The following is a 15,881-nucleotide window of genomic DNA, read 5'->3' as shown; positions in this document are numbered from 1 at the left end:
ATGTTATCTAAAACTCAGCAGCAGGGTATTTTGGAGAAAACACACCATGACTGAGGTCAAGCCAGAGGCATCCCCTTTTGATTCAGTTGTAATGTTAAGCTTGAGAGACACTGTTGAACGCAACAGGTAGAGGGTTGCCATTGGCTAATGCAAGACTATAACCCATCAGCTATGGCCATGTTTTCATCACATGGAACAACAGTGTTACCTTTTTTGCACCCTCTGGTCCGGCTTCATCAAAACGAAAGCACACAATGCGGAAGTCCTTGCAGTAGATTATTAACTCGGTGGGATTAAATTTGAGCTTCTGGTTTGATCCCAGCACCTTCTGCTTCCTCTTTGCGTCATTTACTGAAATAAACACAAATAAAAACAAAATCCCAGCTAAGCACAGATTAAACAAGAGGACTGTACATATTACATTAGAACAGTAAGCAGAATAGGAAAGCTTGAAGAAAGACTCTTGCCTTGTTGAGAACACGACCGTAAGGAACATTAAACCCAATGTGATTATACCTTCTGCTTTTGTTAAGGCTGATTAGGAAGTAAAACCATATAAAAAGAGCAATGTTTGTTTTGTTTTTAATCTACGAAAACCACAAAGTGCATCTACTTTCAATCTCAAAACTGTGAGAATCCCCCCCTCCATTTTACTGTAGCAAAACAAGACTATTCACTAGTCTGCTTTAGTGATAAATACATTCATTAAATTTACAGTATGTCCAAGATCTTGGGAGTTGTTTAGATTTAACACATTGACCATTGAAGCCACAAATACAGCTGGTGAAGGAAGTTACCAAAAAATCTCAGAGTTACTAACAAGATAACTTATGTAGTTATTATTTGCAGACACCGTTACAAACAAAATGACTTTTTTTATATAATGCATTCCTACTGAACAACTAAAAACAACAACCCTCAACAGCTGACAAAGAAATAGTTCCCTATTTGACAGGGGGTCTTTAGAAAGCCTCTTTGAACCGAGCGTGGAAACAGAATGGCAGTTTATTGACAAGCGGCTTGTAACAGCTCTGTGCATCAAGTGATGCCAGCCCAAAGTCTGGCACTGACATAATATTAAGAGATTAATACAGACTGCAGTTCGACACTGCTGATACGCCAGTTGTGCTGGATAATGGTAATGTGGTGACCGTATGTATTCAAGAACAATCTACAATAAATAAACAAAGGCCATGACTTGAGCTCCATGTCAGGTTCTAATAACCAACAGAAGTGACGCCTCCTGCTGTAGTCAGCAGTGGGCTATGGAAAGCATTTCACAGAATGATGACACAGCACATGCCTTTACAGCCAGTGGGCTGTGACTGTTATAAACAATACTTTCAGTGTATCCTATATATTAGCAAGTTTGTTAAACTGTTATAAAAAACTGCAGAATTCAGCCGTTTCTATTTTTTGAGTGATCAATGTTGTAAAAGATTGAATAACCTGTTATTGCAGTGCTGTTGTCAGTAGTAGACCTTGAAAAATGGGCTTAACATTGCCAAAACAGAAAGCTGCATACCTGTCACCACCTGCTCAATGCATGTTAAGGGAATGTCATGTTCTCCTAGAAGCCGGTTTCTGTACTGGAATTTCTGCAAGAGAAAACAGAAACATCATGGAACTGAGCCTGTATCATACATCTAAGATCACAGTCCTCATATGAATGTAAATAAAATTAAATACACTACATATCGACATCACAGAAAAAGATACACAATGTTACTAAATCCACAAAAAACAATTCTTGTTATTTTGTACAAATAATTTTAGGGGAAGAACACACACCAGAAGAGGCCCTGCATCATCAGTAATGAAAGAGATCTTGAAGTTTGTGCAGACCAGTTTCCCCCAAAGGTCTTGCTTACTGGTGTCAGTCGCAATGCATTTCCTTACAAAGTTAACTTCGTTGACAACAATCTCCCCTGGAACAAGAAGAAAAGACAAAGGAATAAGTGAAAATCTGCACAGAAGAATCACCAGACTTCAGACAAAGGCTCTAGGAAGGACATGGCGTGGCTTCTAGTCAAGGGATAAAAGTTAACTCATCAAGGCATCCTTTGAAGCTTTCCTACATGCAGTACTGCTAGAACTAATTAATTCATCCACAGTGATAGTCACATACAGACTCCCATAAAACTGTCAGAACATTTTCTTTTGATAAAAGAGTTCTGTAGACCAATAAGCAGTTGCTCCCAGCGTTCAGAATAGTGACTCAGATTCTGGGCTTTTTCGAAATCCAGATCCCATTATTTACCAAATTTATTGCTGCACCTAGTTGTTCCATAAATTTCAGGTAATCTGTTACACACTGTCAAGAGAAAGTATACAATTTCAAGAGAGAATGCGAGCCACAGTTTGAACTGGGTAATGGAAACTTGTGTGGGGCTTTTAGTCTAGAATAAAACACTGTGCATGATTTAGTCAACTGACCCAACGCAAGTTTGTCTGAAAAGGGTTGAATGTGAATCCATAAAACTAATTACAAAAGTGCTTCAACACAGTAGAAACGGTTTTGCCCACCTGTATGTTTTCTATTAAAGAGGAATGAGTCAGCACATTAAGTTTGTATGTCGACTCCATATCCAAGGTTCACAAGTTTTCCAGTCTCCTGAGCTACCTACTGGTAATGTCTATTTCACTTCTTTCTAGATGTAGAATATTTACTCCTTTCTCTTACATCACAAAATGTGTAACAGTTCATCCTACCCCACATACTAACTTCAAATGATATTGTTTCCCTGTTTTTTTTTTTTAATTGATTCACTAAAGTCATATTGTATTGTTCTCTTTTTAAACCCAAATGTTCATTAAAATCTTTCAATTAAAGCAAATTAAGGAGATCAACTACAATAAGTCTTTGCCCCAAAGCCAAGTTCTCCATTTGTTTTCTAAATCAAAATGAAAACAATTGTTACAAAACTTCAAATCAGCCTTCAAGAATAACCTTTTCTTGCAGTTACTGTAGGTTGATTAAACAGTATGTTGCTTTTCCGCTTTTTGTTTTGCAAAAAAAAGTAACATAAACTTCACCAGAGCATAAGAGTTTCCTCCTGGCTTTAACTTACACAATAGGGTGATTTTTGCTGCAAACAAAGGCAAAGCATCTAATTTACATATATCACTTAAATAGTCAATGGCTGTCAATGGTCCGAATGCTGACCTCAGCTATCCATGTCTGTGTTTCCTGAGAATCTGCCCAACAATGCTGCAAGCAACCACAATGCCAGCTGTATTCCCAGTGGGCTGGTTGACTTTCTGCAAGAAACTGTCTTCTTGAGGAACATTAAAACGCATGCACACACTTAAACAGCTTACACACTGTAACCAATACAATAAAATACATTAAACAAATCTGTAACAGAGGAGTACTTGAAAACAAGGAGTTTAGTCAACACTGGAGGGGAAGCCCACACCAGCCATGTTACAGTCACTTCAGCTTTCACTACTTATCTGTCTTACAAGAGGCAGTTAAACAAACAGGATCCCTTCCATTGTACAGCGTTCTGTGCACGCCACTTCACTAGAAACCAGATCTTGATGATTTTCTAGTTTTACGTTCCCCTAAATCAGTTTCGGATGCAGACTCTCGACTTTCCTCTCTCTGAAGCTTTCTTACCAAACAAAAGCTCACCTGAATACAATGCAGCTAAACTTATTTTCAGCATAAGGTTTCAAAAAACTTTCCTACAGAAACAAATATCTTAAACCTGTATTATAGTAGGCAGAACGCCTTTAAAAAAATTAATAAATAATGACTATGGATAGTAATAATCATACAGGGGAAATGACTGCTAAGTTGTGGAATATGAAACAGGTTCTGACTCATACTGTAAATTCCAGGGTTCAGCTGGTCCCAACTGTAAAGGAGCAATGCGAAACAAGGAGAGAAAAAGGACAACTAACCACCTATTTTTAGGGGCGTTTGACTCATTTTATCTGGTAGACCTTAGTAATAGTGTTATGTACTCCTAACATGGATCCAAGGAAAGGAAAATGGAAAAAAAGCAGTGTCTGTCTAACTCTAATATAGTCAACTTTAAAATTGGTTCTAATGCATAAATGGAGGCATACGTAATGAAAAAAAGACTATGCATGCCAAGATTATTCAACACCCTTTTTGTGTGGAAATAAGAGCAAGATGTTTTCTAGTCCAGCAGACTACTATTCTATTATTACATGATAAAGCAGAACCCACAAAGTAGCACTGCACAGTGTTTTTTGTTGTTTCTCTTCATTAGAAGTTCATTAGTTTGAATCACAGCAGTCTGTCACTTTACATGTGAGGAGTTCCTAGCTTGCACAGCTACAATGCAGGATTAGTACCCATGGGATGAGGATCAGTGATGTGCGATTCAAATATCAGCGCTACAGCAGGTGCTTGCTGACATGTTTAGTAACAGGTGAGGGTCAACTCAGGGGTAAAGGGAGAATATCTTTCTAAGGAAACAAATAGATAGTCGCAAATCTTTCTAGTATTAAGCCCCTGTATTGAGATTTTCAACATGCTCTTTTTTAATTATCTAAAGGGCAGTTACAGCAGGTCTTTAAAATAGATTAAGATTTTGCAGACAGCAATACACTAAAGAAACCTGCATGAACTGGTATACTAGTATCTGAAAGTCAAATCAGAACAAGGGTGGCTACTTGCAAACTGGTACCATGAGAAACCCTATATTTAGATCAGTCATGTCTCCGATTACTGATACATTTTCAGTAACGCATTGATCAATGCAACACATTCCTTTGATTTACCTGGCAGCTTTGAAGCGTTTCCTGTTTGTGCAGCAAATATCCTGCAGCTTTAAAAGCATACCATACCCCAGCTGGGTTTTCACCTGCCCTTCATGAAACATTTCAACGACAAGCAGATACCCAAATGAAAGTACACAGGATTTTCTACCATTTAGGGTTATGCAACAAACATCTGCCTATAAGGCTTGTTAACAACATTTTTACAGAGAACAAGGAAGAAAACATTAAAGCTTGCCTAGCAGGGAGATTTCGATTTAAGTCCTGTTGTTTCCATGGCTGTTTTCCACCTGGCAAACACAACTGAATATCAGCATTGAGTGAACATATTCAAAACCTAGCTGTTTGTCAATCTGGCTATCTTTCTGTAAAGTGCTTAATCAACTGCAACCAGCTTGCAGTCCCACATCTTAAGCACACAAATCTACAGGAAGCTGGTTTTAGTTCCTCTTGTTCTGCACATTCTAAGCTTATATTTCAGTACCGTGTTACAGTAAAGATGTGAAGATGTTACAAGCAGTGGGAGTTGGAGTTCAGGAACAGCAGTTTTTGATCAAAAAAGGGATCTGACTTTGTTTAGTACAACCTAGTTTTGTACAACTGAAAACGAGGGACAAATCTGTAATTCAACAGGTTTTGATCAAGTAAATAACATTTAAAAATACGCCCATTCTTTCACAAGGATGCTTCTTTATAGACAATACACAAGAGCAAAACAAAAAGTATAAACAACATGCAGCCTCAAAACCCTTGAACCACAAAGAGCACACTGAAATTTGGGACCCTGACAAACACAGACACCTGTTCCGTCTCAAACACACAGGAGCCTGAAATAAAAACACAGCCTGTATTTACTCCCTGTAGCATTAAAAAAAAAAAAAAAAAAAAAAAAAAAAATCTGTTTTACTCCTTACCACGTAACAGTGCAAAAATAAAATAACATTGAAATAACTACCAGACATTCTAGGTTGGGTCATTTAAAGACATCTTTAATGGTGGCTCAGTGGGTTCCTAGTTGTAGGGAGGGGAAAGAAAAAAAAAAATCACTACTTTAAATGGAAGTCTGATTCAAGAATTGCCACACTAGCATATAAAACAAGACCCAATATTGCCCACATTTAGTCAGGGCACTAAACTTGTACCATGTTAGAAGGTATTTTGCAGAACTACCCAAAACCTAAACTCATGGATGGAAATTATACACTCATTGCATAGCAGTTTGCTTTATTCCTGGTTTTACTATGGGTTTAATAAAACTTGATTCAACTTGTTACCGTACTTATAACACTCTGGCTAATCAAGCTGGTATTAAGACCTGGAATGGGTGAATCTGCTATGCAATAGGAGTCTTATTTCCATCCTTGAAATTGATACTGTAAATACATTCCTTATTTCACACACAGTTGTTTACATGACAAGTCATCTATCCACCTAAAACACTGCATCAAGGACCAAATGTGGCCCCTGGCCCCTTAGCTGAGCCTGCTTGCATCTGGCTGGTATTCGCAGCAAATGGAGTACAGCAGTCCACTGGCAAATACTGAAGCTTTATACAATAAAACTTAACAGGTTCGAAGTTGAGGACATTCATATAAGTTTAATGGTTAAGAGACCAAATTGTAAAAAGCAATGTGCCCTCAATGCCCAGATTCAGCATATGAGACATTGTCCTGTATATCCTTCTGCATTTTAATTACAAGCACTCAGTCTGATAATGGTGCAGCAAGATAAGCTAGAGCGCCAGCTCAGCCCTGGACTTTGTGGGTTGAAACACAGCAAGAGTAGCCACCTGTGGAAACAGTTTGTACACCTCTGCAATCAAATTTGACACATTTCTGTTTGTAAATGTACAGTATGTCTTTAAAAGAAGATATTTTAAATTAGAAAATTTGTACAGTCCGGCATTCCTTCAGCCTAATGCATGCCTGTGCTGTATTCACTTGCATGCTGTCAATGTCCATTCTTTGCTTAGCTGCTCCACAAAGTGAAAGAAGCCTTCACAAACGCCACTATAGACTATCACAGTATCATCATTATTTTCATTTTAAAAATCTTGCAGCAGCACCTACAATATAGTCCTAATGTTACATTTGTAAATGTACAGCATACATTATATTTTTATATGTACGTTAAACACTAAGCTAATTTCTGCAGCTGCAATTGTAAATGTCTTTTGAGCTCTGTTTTCACATCAGGTGTACTGTATATCAGTTCAGAGCTGTGTTCAAGATAAGCCCATGATCTTCAGTCTTAACAGAAGATGCGTTACTGCACTGAGTAAAAGTTATTGCTGCTGTGTTAAACAGTCTTAAAGCAGCTTTTTACGACTTTGCACCGAATACATAATTCTAACTGTTCTCAATTTTGTTAATACAAATGTATTTTGTTTTCACACAGCCTCAGTGCTGTTTTGCTCTAAGTGGACAGAACCAGATGCCAAGAAAGATCAGAGCCGAGATAAACACAGCCTGTAGCAAAGGGCTGCAGCGTTCGATCAGCGATGCTCTCTGTACCACTCTTTGTTAAAGGAACTGAATGAAACAGTGTGCAGCCTAACAAAAAAGAAAGTCACATTCAAATCTCAATCTTTTTTTGTTTCTTTGTTTAACCAGGAAGTGACAGTAATCTATGGAACCTTCTAATGTATTTGCTGTTGTTTTGCAGTGTTCCATCTTTATTTCACAATGGCCTGGACCTCAAAAATGAGAAATATTGAACAATGAATAACTGATCATGCATGGCTCAATATAGTATTGTGTACGCTATTTACCTTCAACATGGCCTTATCATGAATTAAGCAGATATGTGATATCAACTGCAAGTAAAGAATATATATATGTGTGTGTGTGTGTGTGTGTGTGTGTGTGTGTGTGTGTGTGTGTGTGTGTGTGTGTGTGTGTGTGCGCGTGTAAATCAGAGCTACAGTATCATGAAAAGTATATCCTACATTAAATTGGATAAACGGAACTCTAGATATACTGTAATATATATACACAACAAAATACATTCATAATATCAGCAAGAAACTTAGGCAATACACTGACGTCAGACATTAACTGTATCCTTACAAAATAGATAACTACTATAATGACAAGATTTAACACAGACTACAAAAAGCACATGTTTAAAACAGAACTGAACACCAAGGCTTTTAAACTAAGCAAGCTACTCCTTGAGTGTCACCGTCTTAGAAGACTGTTCAAACTGGCCATAGATTGTAGCAAAATCAGCACATACCTTAGTAAACAATTAACTCACAATTACATTTTAGTCCTGTAGCTAACCAGTGTCATCACACAATACAACAGTATCTGTTGAGAGTTCTTGTGGTGTATTTAAAAAAAAAAGTTTAAAAGTTTGCCCAGAACAATGTCATATCTTCTGAATTATTGTGTGTTGACATTCCTTAATCAATTATGTAAACTTGTTCTCAAAAGGGGGCCCGCAAGGCTGGATAGCCATGGCTACTGAGCTCTCGTTCTGTAGCTAGGGGGCTACTCGCCCAATTCACGGCTAAAGCAGTGTGAGAATGGTTTGCTGTACCTGCTTTTCATAACCTGTCAGAAGTATACCCTAAAGTATAACAGGACTGTGGAATCAGTCTTCTCCGATCTAAAAATAATGCAATTGAAGTGTTAAGTCATATAAACAAAGGAAATAGGGTTTACTGAAGGTCTGCCGCCTTATTGCATTCTGAGGGTTATTTCACAGAAATCAGTATCTAGGAATCTGGAGGCACTTGCCAGTTTTTACAGCACAAATGTTACCCAATAAGCAATGCTGTAACTTATCAGGACAAATAAATAATAAAGCATTTGATCTAATTTAAAACTTGTTTGAGCAGAGTTCTAGGAGTGGGCTTGAGGGGTAATCTGCCACCAGATACCCGGGGAGAGGTTCACATAAAGCATTTTTACAACACTGTTTAGCACACAATCCATTTAGGAATAGGACTTCCCACCACCACCTGTTTTTTTTTTTTGGCATGCACTGTACAGTGTACTTACAAGGCTGAAGGTGTCTGTCTCTAACTCCGAAAGCAATGCTCACCTGGGAGTAGTTTTGCTTCTAACTTCCTTACAGCTGGCTGGGGACTTTTCTTCACTTCTGTCTGTAAGGGGAGTTTTACAATCAATAACAAGACTTGATTCTATTGCAGAATTATTATTAAAACTACAAAACATGATCTCCCTGTATAGGTGATGTGCCACTTGAAAAACATCACAGGTATTAGGTGAAACTTTTCCAAAGCATAAATACATTCAAATGTGTTTATTTTCCCCAGCAGATGGGAAAATATTGGCTCTGCATGTCTAACAGACTACCCCCAGAGAGGCAACAGCATTGCATTTGGTGAGGGCGTAAGGGGTTGAGACTTTCAGGACTCAAGACCATTAACATTATGTCATATGAGGCACAATGTGTTAGTGTTATTACTAATAAAAGTCACTAAGTCAATGACGCTGCCAAGGGATCACAAGCTCCTTTTGCAAGAGGTCATAGCTGTAAATTATTAAAAGGTTGATATTATGTAGTCTGTATAAATGACATGCCATTTACACAGCAGACAGAAACTTCAAAAACAAATAACTGTGGTGGAAACAAAACAGCAGTCTTACATTGAGAGCTTAAATGAGTTACCCCAGTTAGAAAAATTAAATAAAAAACACCCAATTAAATAAAAAAACCAAAAACAAACACCCCTCCACAAACCACAACCAAACCAAAACCAGTACACACCACACAAAACCACCACCACCTCACCATCAACCCATCCAAACATATAAGAATTGCCACACCACCCCCAAAACAACAAACCCACCCACCCATGAGTCCAACCAGCCCACACCCCCCTAACCCCCCCCCCCCCCCCCCCAATCCATCCAATGCATCCATTATTCAATAATCAACATGGTTTTGTTTGCAAAACGTTGTTGTTTCCAAATCAGACTAATAAAAAAACAAAAAAAACAGTTGTTATCCAATGAAGCAAAACTAAGTTCTAAGATATTGAAATAACAAACAGTAACTACTATTAAGCACTTTTATAGTTACCACCGAAGTATAAAAAGGTGAAGTTCGTGGCTGTGCTACCCGCAATTAACATGCAGTTAATAACGACACAATATGAAAAGTAAATGCTTACCTGCAGGGAAGGGAGGTAGGATTTGAAAGATGGTTTCAGAGGCTTTACGGGAAACATTTTGCCTGCCAAGCTAATTCCCCAACGACTCCAATAGTGTGGTGGTCCTCAGTACACTGTCCTGGTCCTACACAAGTTTGTCAGGTAGTGCATGGGAAAGCAAAGCTTTAAGTTTCCTCAACGAGTGGAGTTTAAAAGGTGTCTCTTTCCGTCCTTCTTCACCCTGAACTAAGTGCCCAGAGCTGGAGAGCAAATGTTTTCCGAGTTTCTACGCTTTTGCCTCAGCAGCCATGTTAGACAGTGACTGAGAGGGCGTTCCAGTGTTCTACGGCAGTGCAGTGCAGCCAAACCTCATTCAATACTAGAGCACCACCAGAGGAATGCGACTGCTGTATCAAGCTTGGCATCTCCTCATGTCGTTGCAGTGTTTGTAAAATAAATGGTTGTTTCTTTTGCAGGGCAAATATGTTACATAATAAAACAGGATATTCTGTATGATAAAAATAATACGAAAAACAAACAATAATTTAATAAATTCGAAAATAACACAGAAAAAGGGAAAACATTATGAAAAAAAAGAAATTAAATACAGCACTTATCGTAGTATTTCCTTTGTCGAAACCAAATATATAGTTTTAATTTAAAAATATTACATTGTATATACTAAATCTCATCTGTATGCCGTCATCATATGGAATTGCACTAAAAATAAAACACGGGTATTCGATGCCACCTAGTGAATAATAAACAGTATTGCAGTTATTATGCAATATATGCTGGTTTAACCAATATTATTTATTAAGACAATTTAAAGGGAACATTTATGCTGTACTGAATAGTGTGTGTTTGTGCAATGGAATAGAAAAATTAAGTGCAGTGCCGTGTAATGAATGCAGTATTCTGACACGGCCACTGAAACATGTTACTCTACCAAAAAAAAAAAAAAAAAAAAAAAAAAAAAAAAAAAGCCCGTATAGCACTGATAATAGTGTAGATCGAATATGCTTTTTTTTAATGTGCTGGATGAAAATCAATATACCCAGACAAAACAGACCTGAGTTTGCATCCGTGCTATAATTACTGTTTTAGATTTTATGGATATTTTCTCCCTGGGAATTCTGTCACAGTCCTGGATTCAATTAAAATTATGACGGTAATATATCCATTATAATGTTTAGCTATGGCAATTAATTTAAGATGCAGCTAAATCTGTTACTCCCCTGCCATGAAATTTGAGTCAATATTTGTTGGTTTCATAAAACAACGACGTTTTTAGCAGACTCATAAAATGCTGTTTATTAATGTATGGACAAACAAACTACACTTAAAAATCAATACACAAATGAAAGTTCATCTTACAAAGCAATATAGTCCGATATACAGCATAATTCTGCAACTAAAATGTTTCCTATAGTGCAAAGCTATCAAAAGCAAAGTTTCTGTCTGTTAAAACTCAATCTATCATATAACATACTTCTATTTACCTAATGGGCTCCCTGGTTAGGCAGGGGTACATTTGAAATTAAGGGAAATTGAAAACAGTCTGAACATAAAGAACATCTTTAGGCAACGTCACAGGACATTGTAAACATGCTTTGCACACGATTATTCTATACAATGATCTGTACTTTACAATGCTGTAGTATGCTATTGCTTACCTACTTACATGCTTTCACAATGTTTTTACTGTGTTTTACTACAATTCGACTATGGCAAACATTTTATAAGTGCTAGCTTTGTTTAGCAATGCACTCTATGTACCCTCATTACTCATTTAGACATCTTTTGATTGTCATCAATTTTGTCGTATATGTGGGTTTCGTGGTTAGCTGGTGCATTGCCATTGCCCTGCTGTTCAGTTGGTTTGGGGGCCTCGCTTGACGAAAGAGCTATCCCTTCATACTCGGTGTTCAACCTGACCACCGAATAGGGCTCTGCCTCTGCGGTGATCTCAGCCCGCTCTGGCTTCATCGCATCTCCCATCTCCTGGCTGCAGGACCCCGGCGCCAGTCTCACCACAGAGTAAGGCTCTAGAGTGTTGGCGCCTTCAGTAGTATTTCTGCCCACAGCAGGGTATGATGTACCTGTAAACCACGAGGCTGCATTAGGGATTATTGTGTTAAACACAGCTACAGTACTGTGCTACAGGACTAGGTGGTATTCTCTCCGCTTAGTCTGTACAGTAAAAATGTATGTGAAAGAGGGATACACCCCAATGCGCTGTTCAGTCACGACACTTTCATGATATCAGATCTCACCATATAGGAATATATAAATTAATCTATAAATCTCAATATAGCAGATGTTCAAAACTTTGTGGTGCTCTGTTGTTACCACCGATAGCTAATATTCCTACTGACTGCTACTGGAAAACAATCATAAACTACCTATACAAGTTTTTATTATTATTATTATTATTATTATTCTATTATTATTATTGTTATTATTTATTATTATTATTATTATTATTATTATTATTATTCGCATTGTGTTTATGAAGAACACGTTACACTTACAATCAGTGTCTTGTAATTCAACCGCTTGTTGGTCTCTGTAAATGATAGAAATCAGAGATTATGGTTGGGGTACTATGGTATCTTACTGAATGTATACAGTATGTGCATTAATATACAATGAATAAAAAGATGCATTACCTTTGCATCCTTAAAGATGTAGAACCTTTGAAAACAAAAACATATCAAAAGGTTTTGAAGCTCAAACTCAACAGTATGCAACAAAGCTATGCACTTGTTATGATCATTTTATATGTTGTTGTTTTTTGAGGCCTGTACTTACCCTTTGTGTTTGCTTTCTTCTTTCTCATCGCAAGGGCAATAGCACCTGCAAGAACTGCCAGCACAACAGCACCGATAATGTACAAAGGGAGCAATGGATTCTTTGGTTGAGAGGTATTTTGTGGTTTTGAGGTGCCTAAAAAAGTAATGCACGTTAAATATAGAACATTACTGGAGATAAGAAAAGTATTACCCTATTTGCCCACTTACAAAATTATCGATGTTGAGATATTTCTCTTTTCCAGTTATATTGCTAGTTTTGTGGTTAACTGGACAGGACAGTTGAAACATGCAGAAGAGTTCATAAATAACACATAAATAAATACATCTTTAGTACTATATTATATATGCACGATAAACTTTAATCATGATTAATTGTATTTTCATTGACTTACTGACTGGACTTTTGCTGGTAGAGATATCAATAGAGATGTTGGTTATAACCCTCCAGGTGATCTTGTTGGAGTCAAACACACGTACTATACAGACATACCGCCCCCGATCAGAGTCTATAACGTTAGTTATAATAAGGTCAAGTACATAGGGATTCAAATATGGATTTGGTGGTACTTTGTAAATCATTCTCTCTGGAAAGTTCCCCTCAATACAGCAATGGGAGTTGTTTGAGATGTGTTCACTAGTTACATAATAAGAACGGAGACATTTATTGCCATTCTCTGATTTGATCCAATACACTGTATAAGACAAACTTTGTGTCATGTTGAATTTGCATGGTAGTGTAACATTGTTTCCAGGCATTTTAGTTAATGAGTCTGCTGATACTTCTTCTTTTGGAATGATGGTCTTCCCTTCTGGAGGTAAAATCAAACATTACATTATTAAAGTTACAAAGAAAAGTAATGTTCATATCCATTCACTGTAATATATCATTTCCTGTATCCACCATCTATCCACTTTGTTGCAAGGCACAAGACACTAATATTGTGACGGCACAACATGCATTCTCTGTGAGTCACGAATGCAGCATCGTTTTCAGCAGCTATACTTTTCATAACATTTGGTTCTTCTCCCTCCCTGGTACTGTAGTTCAAACATATATAGAGAAATAATTCCACTACTATAAGCAGCTTCATCCTAAGAAATCATATACATTTGATGAATAGCAAACAACCAGCCTCTCTTACACACCCCAATATAAAACAGCAGCTCTCCCCAGACCTCTACTGAAGGTCACATGATTACAACATTGCCTAGCATCACAAGAATGTCAGTATCAAGTTAGCCAATGTATCAAGTGTTTAACCCCCTAAATAATATCACACCTAAAATATATCACTAAATGCTATAGAAATGCATGGAAATAATTCTGCATTACAGCAGGATAACATGTTTTTAAGAAATTGTTATTAAGAAATGCTACTTTTTAGATAAAACAATATAAAACAAATTTTTATATTTTTTTATTTTTTATTTTTTATATAGCACTGTAAGGCTTCCTCTCCAATTCAAATGTTTCTGCTGAAGTTAAATAATGTGGTTTCACACAGAGCAGCTCTGGGTTTATGGAAAGGATTACTGTCAATCAAACAAAATGAAAATTTAAAAACTACTTACTCTCATCTTCATCTTTCACTGCCAAGATGAAAAAATCCAAAGACTGACAGTTACATTCAGTAAACAAAGAATTTAATAATGTATTCTTTTGGCAAGATGATTCCTGGTTTGAACTGGGTCCACAAGCATAAATTCCACTGTTCCACTCTAGTTCATCAAGTGTAATAGTGTTTGAGTTGATGTCACATTTCACCTTTTCATCTTTTTGGCATTTAACATCAGAATCCAACTTAAAGTCAAGGTTACAATCGACATACCAAAGAGGGCTGCTCTTCTGGTGACATGTCAAAGTAACACTCTTTTCTTTGTTTAGGATCAATAAGTGTGTGCTTCCTTGTAGAATGTCATACAAATAAATAAACAGAACAATACAACAGTTAAATGAGATAGATATATACACACACATACAGCTATGGCCAAACATTTAGCATCACCCTATAGAGGAAACCCGCTGACTAATCTTATGTTAACATATTGAATTACACACCACTTTGTAGTTTTCCATGTAATGCACTTATATAGTATGGTCATTTTGATTTAAAAAAAAAAAATGGGGTGTGTTTGTAACCTATTGGTTTTTATGTGAAAGTATATATATATTGCCAGCCCACAAAACTGGCATAGAATAAATGTTATGTTTAAAAACAGATCATTCAACTTTAGATATTATGCTGTGAGTACAGATTGTTTAGAGTGTTACAGAGTTTGGTATATTTCATGGCATTAAAGTATATTAATGTTTGTTAAAAAATTAAAAAGTAACTTACCTTGTGCACCACCAATGTGAAACAATATAATCATGTAGAAAGCATCCATACTGTCGGGTTAACTATCTTTAACTCCTCTCAGCTAGAACAAGAGTACCTTACAACACATAACTGTGTAATATTACCAGTGAATTATATGAATACTAAAAGAGGAACTGAGAGAGAACAAGAAATATGCTGCAACAGTACATTTGTTGCTATGGTTTACTGAGCCATGGTGCGTATGTCTGCATCTCAGCTTAGCCCACAGTAGAAATGCATTAGAACTCATAAGCGAAAACATAATTCTATAAACACACTTAAATGAATATACCTGAAAGCATGTCATTAATTAAAATAATGAAGGCAGAATTTCGTGAGGCGGACAGACTCGGACACGTTCAGCTTGTTCGATGCGGAAACAGAACAGGTTTTTCAATTTTTCCATCTCTGTTCTAGTATCATGGCTGACAATGATTTGGGGATGCTGTTTGTGCATTGTGAGAATTGTTTTTTAGACAGTAAGTTCCAAGCAGTAGTTATAGCATATATAATAAACTATACATTAATATTACGGGTCAACTATATAGAAATCTTGTTATACAGTGCAGACCTTGGTATGGTTTCTTTTTCCCATTAAAGTGGGCTCAGAACTAAAGAAAAGAAATTGACTCATGGCTGGACGCCCCAGAATCTGTGCTCGGGTTTTGTTGCATGCTTCCCCCACCCCCCCGACTCCGGCCAGATCATAAAAAGTGCCATTGCTTTTGCAATTGCTTCAAAAAAGACAACTCTGATATTTATGTACCATATCTCTGTTTGAAGAGAGCCTAAACTGGAAATTAGGAAGGAAGTGGGTGCTTCCAC

At 37.0% G+C, this 15,881-nt stretch overlaps 2 protein-coding genes across 3 annotated transcripts in view; both read right to left on the bottom strand.

The window, feature by feature from the left end:
* LOC121294892 (myotubularin-related protein 10-like) overlaps nucleotides 1–10,210 on the bottom strand; it is a 28,237-nt gene extending 18,027 nt beyond the window's left edge. Inside the window, exons 1-5 of the mRNA XM_041219061.1 lie at nucleotides 9,902–10,210; nucleotides 8,806–8,866; nucleotides 1,792–1,928; nucleotides 1,526–1,598; nucleotides 209–351 (exon numbers count right to left, since the gene is read on the bottom strand). Coding sequence (XP_041074995.1) covers nucleotides 209–351; nucleotides 1,526–1,598; nucleotides 1,792–1,928; nucleotides 8,806–8,866; nucleotides 9,902–9,958 — 471 coding nt within the window. The 5' untranslated portion in view covers nucleotides 9,959–10,210. The remainder of the gene's footprint in view (nucleotides 1–208; nucleotides 352–1,525; nucleotides 1,599–1,791; nucleotides 1,929–8,805; nucleotides 8,867–9,901) is intronic.
* Nucleotides 10,211–11,179: 969 nt separating this feature from the next.
* On the bottom strand, nucleotides 11,180–15,200 carry LOC121294432. Of its 2 annotated transcripts, none has more exons than XM_041218115.1 (7): nucleotides 15,036–15,200; nucleotides 14,269–14,286; nucleotides 13,089–13,505; nucleotides 12,695–12,829; nucleotides 12,553–12,577; nucleotides 12,415–12,449; nucleotides 11,180–11,982 (listed from the first exon to the last, which is right to left on the bottom strand). In XM_041218115.1, exons 1-7 carry the CDS (start codon nucleotides 15,082–15,084, stop codon nucleotides 11,669–11,671), a joined length of 993 nt encoding a protein of 330 aa, XP_041074049.1. In that variant the 5' UTR covers nucleotides 15,085–15,200; the 3' UTR covers nucleotides 11,180–11,668. The 2 variants fall into 2 exon arrangements, with proteins under 2 accessions (XP_041074049.1, XP_041074048.1); XM_041218114.1 differs by having other exon boundaries at nucleotides 14,269–14,601; nucleotides 15,036–15,187.
* Nucleotides 15,201–15,881: the final 681 nt, after the last annotated feature.

Source organism: Polyodon spathula, chromosome 19 (assembly GCF_017654505.1).
Source record: "Polyodon spathula isolate WHYD16114869_AA chromosome 19, ASM1765450v1, whole genome shotgun sequence".
Lineage (NCBI taxonomy): Eukaryota > Metazoa > Chordata > Actinopteri > Acipenseriformes > Polyodontidae > Polyodon > Polyodon spathula.
Note: the sequence above shows the minus strand (reverse complement) of the source record. Positions and strands in the feature narration are given on the sequence as shown.

Coding starts and splice junctions, on each gene's coding strand:
- LOC121294432 (XM_041218114.1), bottom strand. CDS start 15,084: ATGGATGCTTTCTACATGATTATATTGTTTCACATTGGTGGTGCACAA. Junction 12,830..13,088: donor TACCAGCAAAAGTCCAGTCA/GTAAGTCAATGA, acceptor TTACTTTTTTAG/GCACCTCAAAACCACAAAAT. Junction 12,450..12,552: donor ACATCTTTAAGGATGCAAAG/GTAATGCATCTT, acceptor TATCATTTACAG/AGACCAACAAGCGGTTGAAT.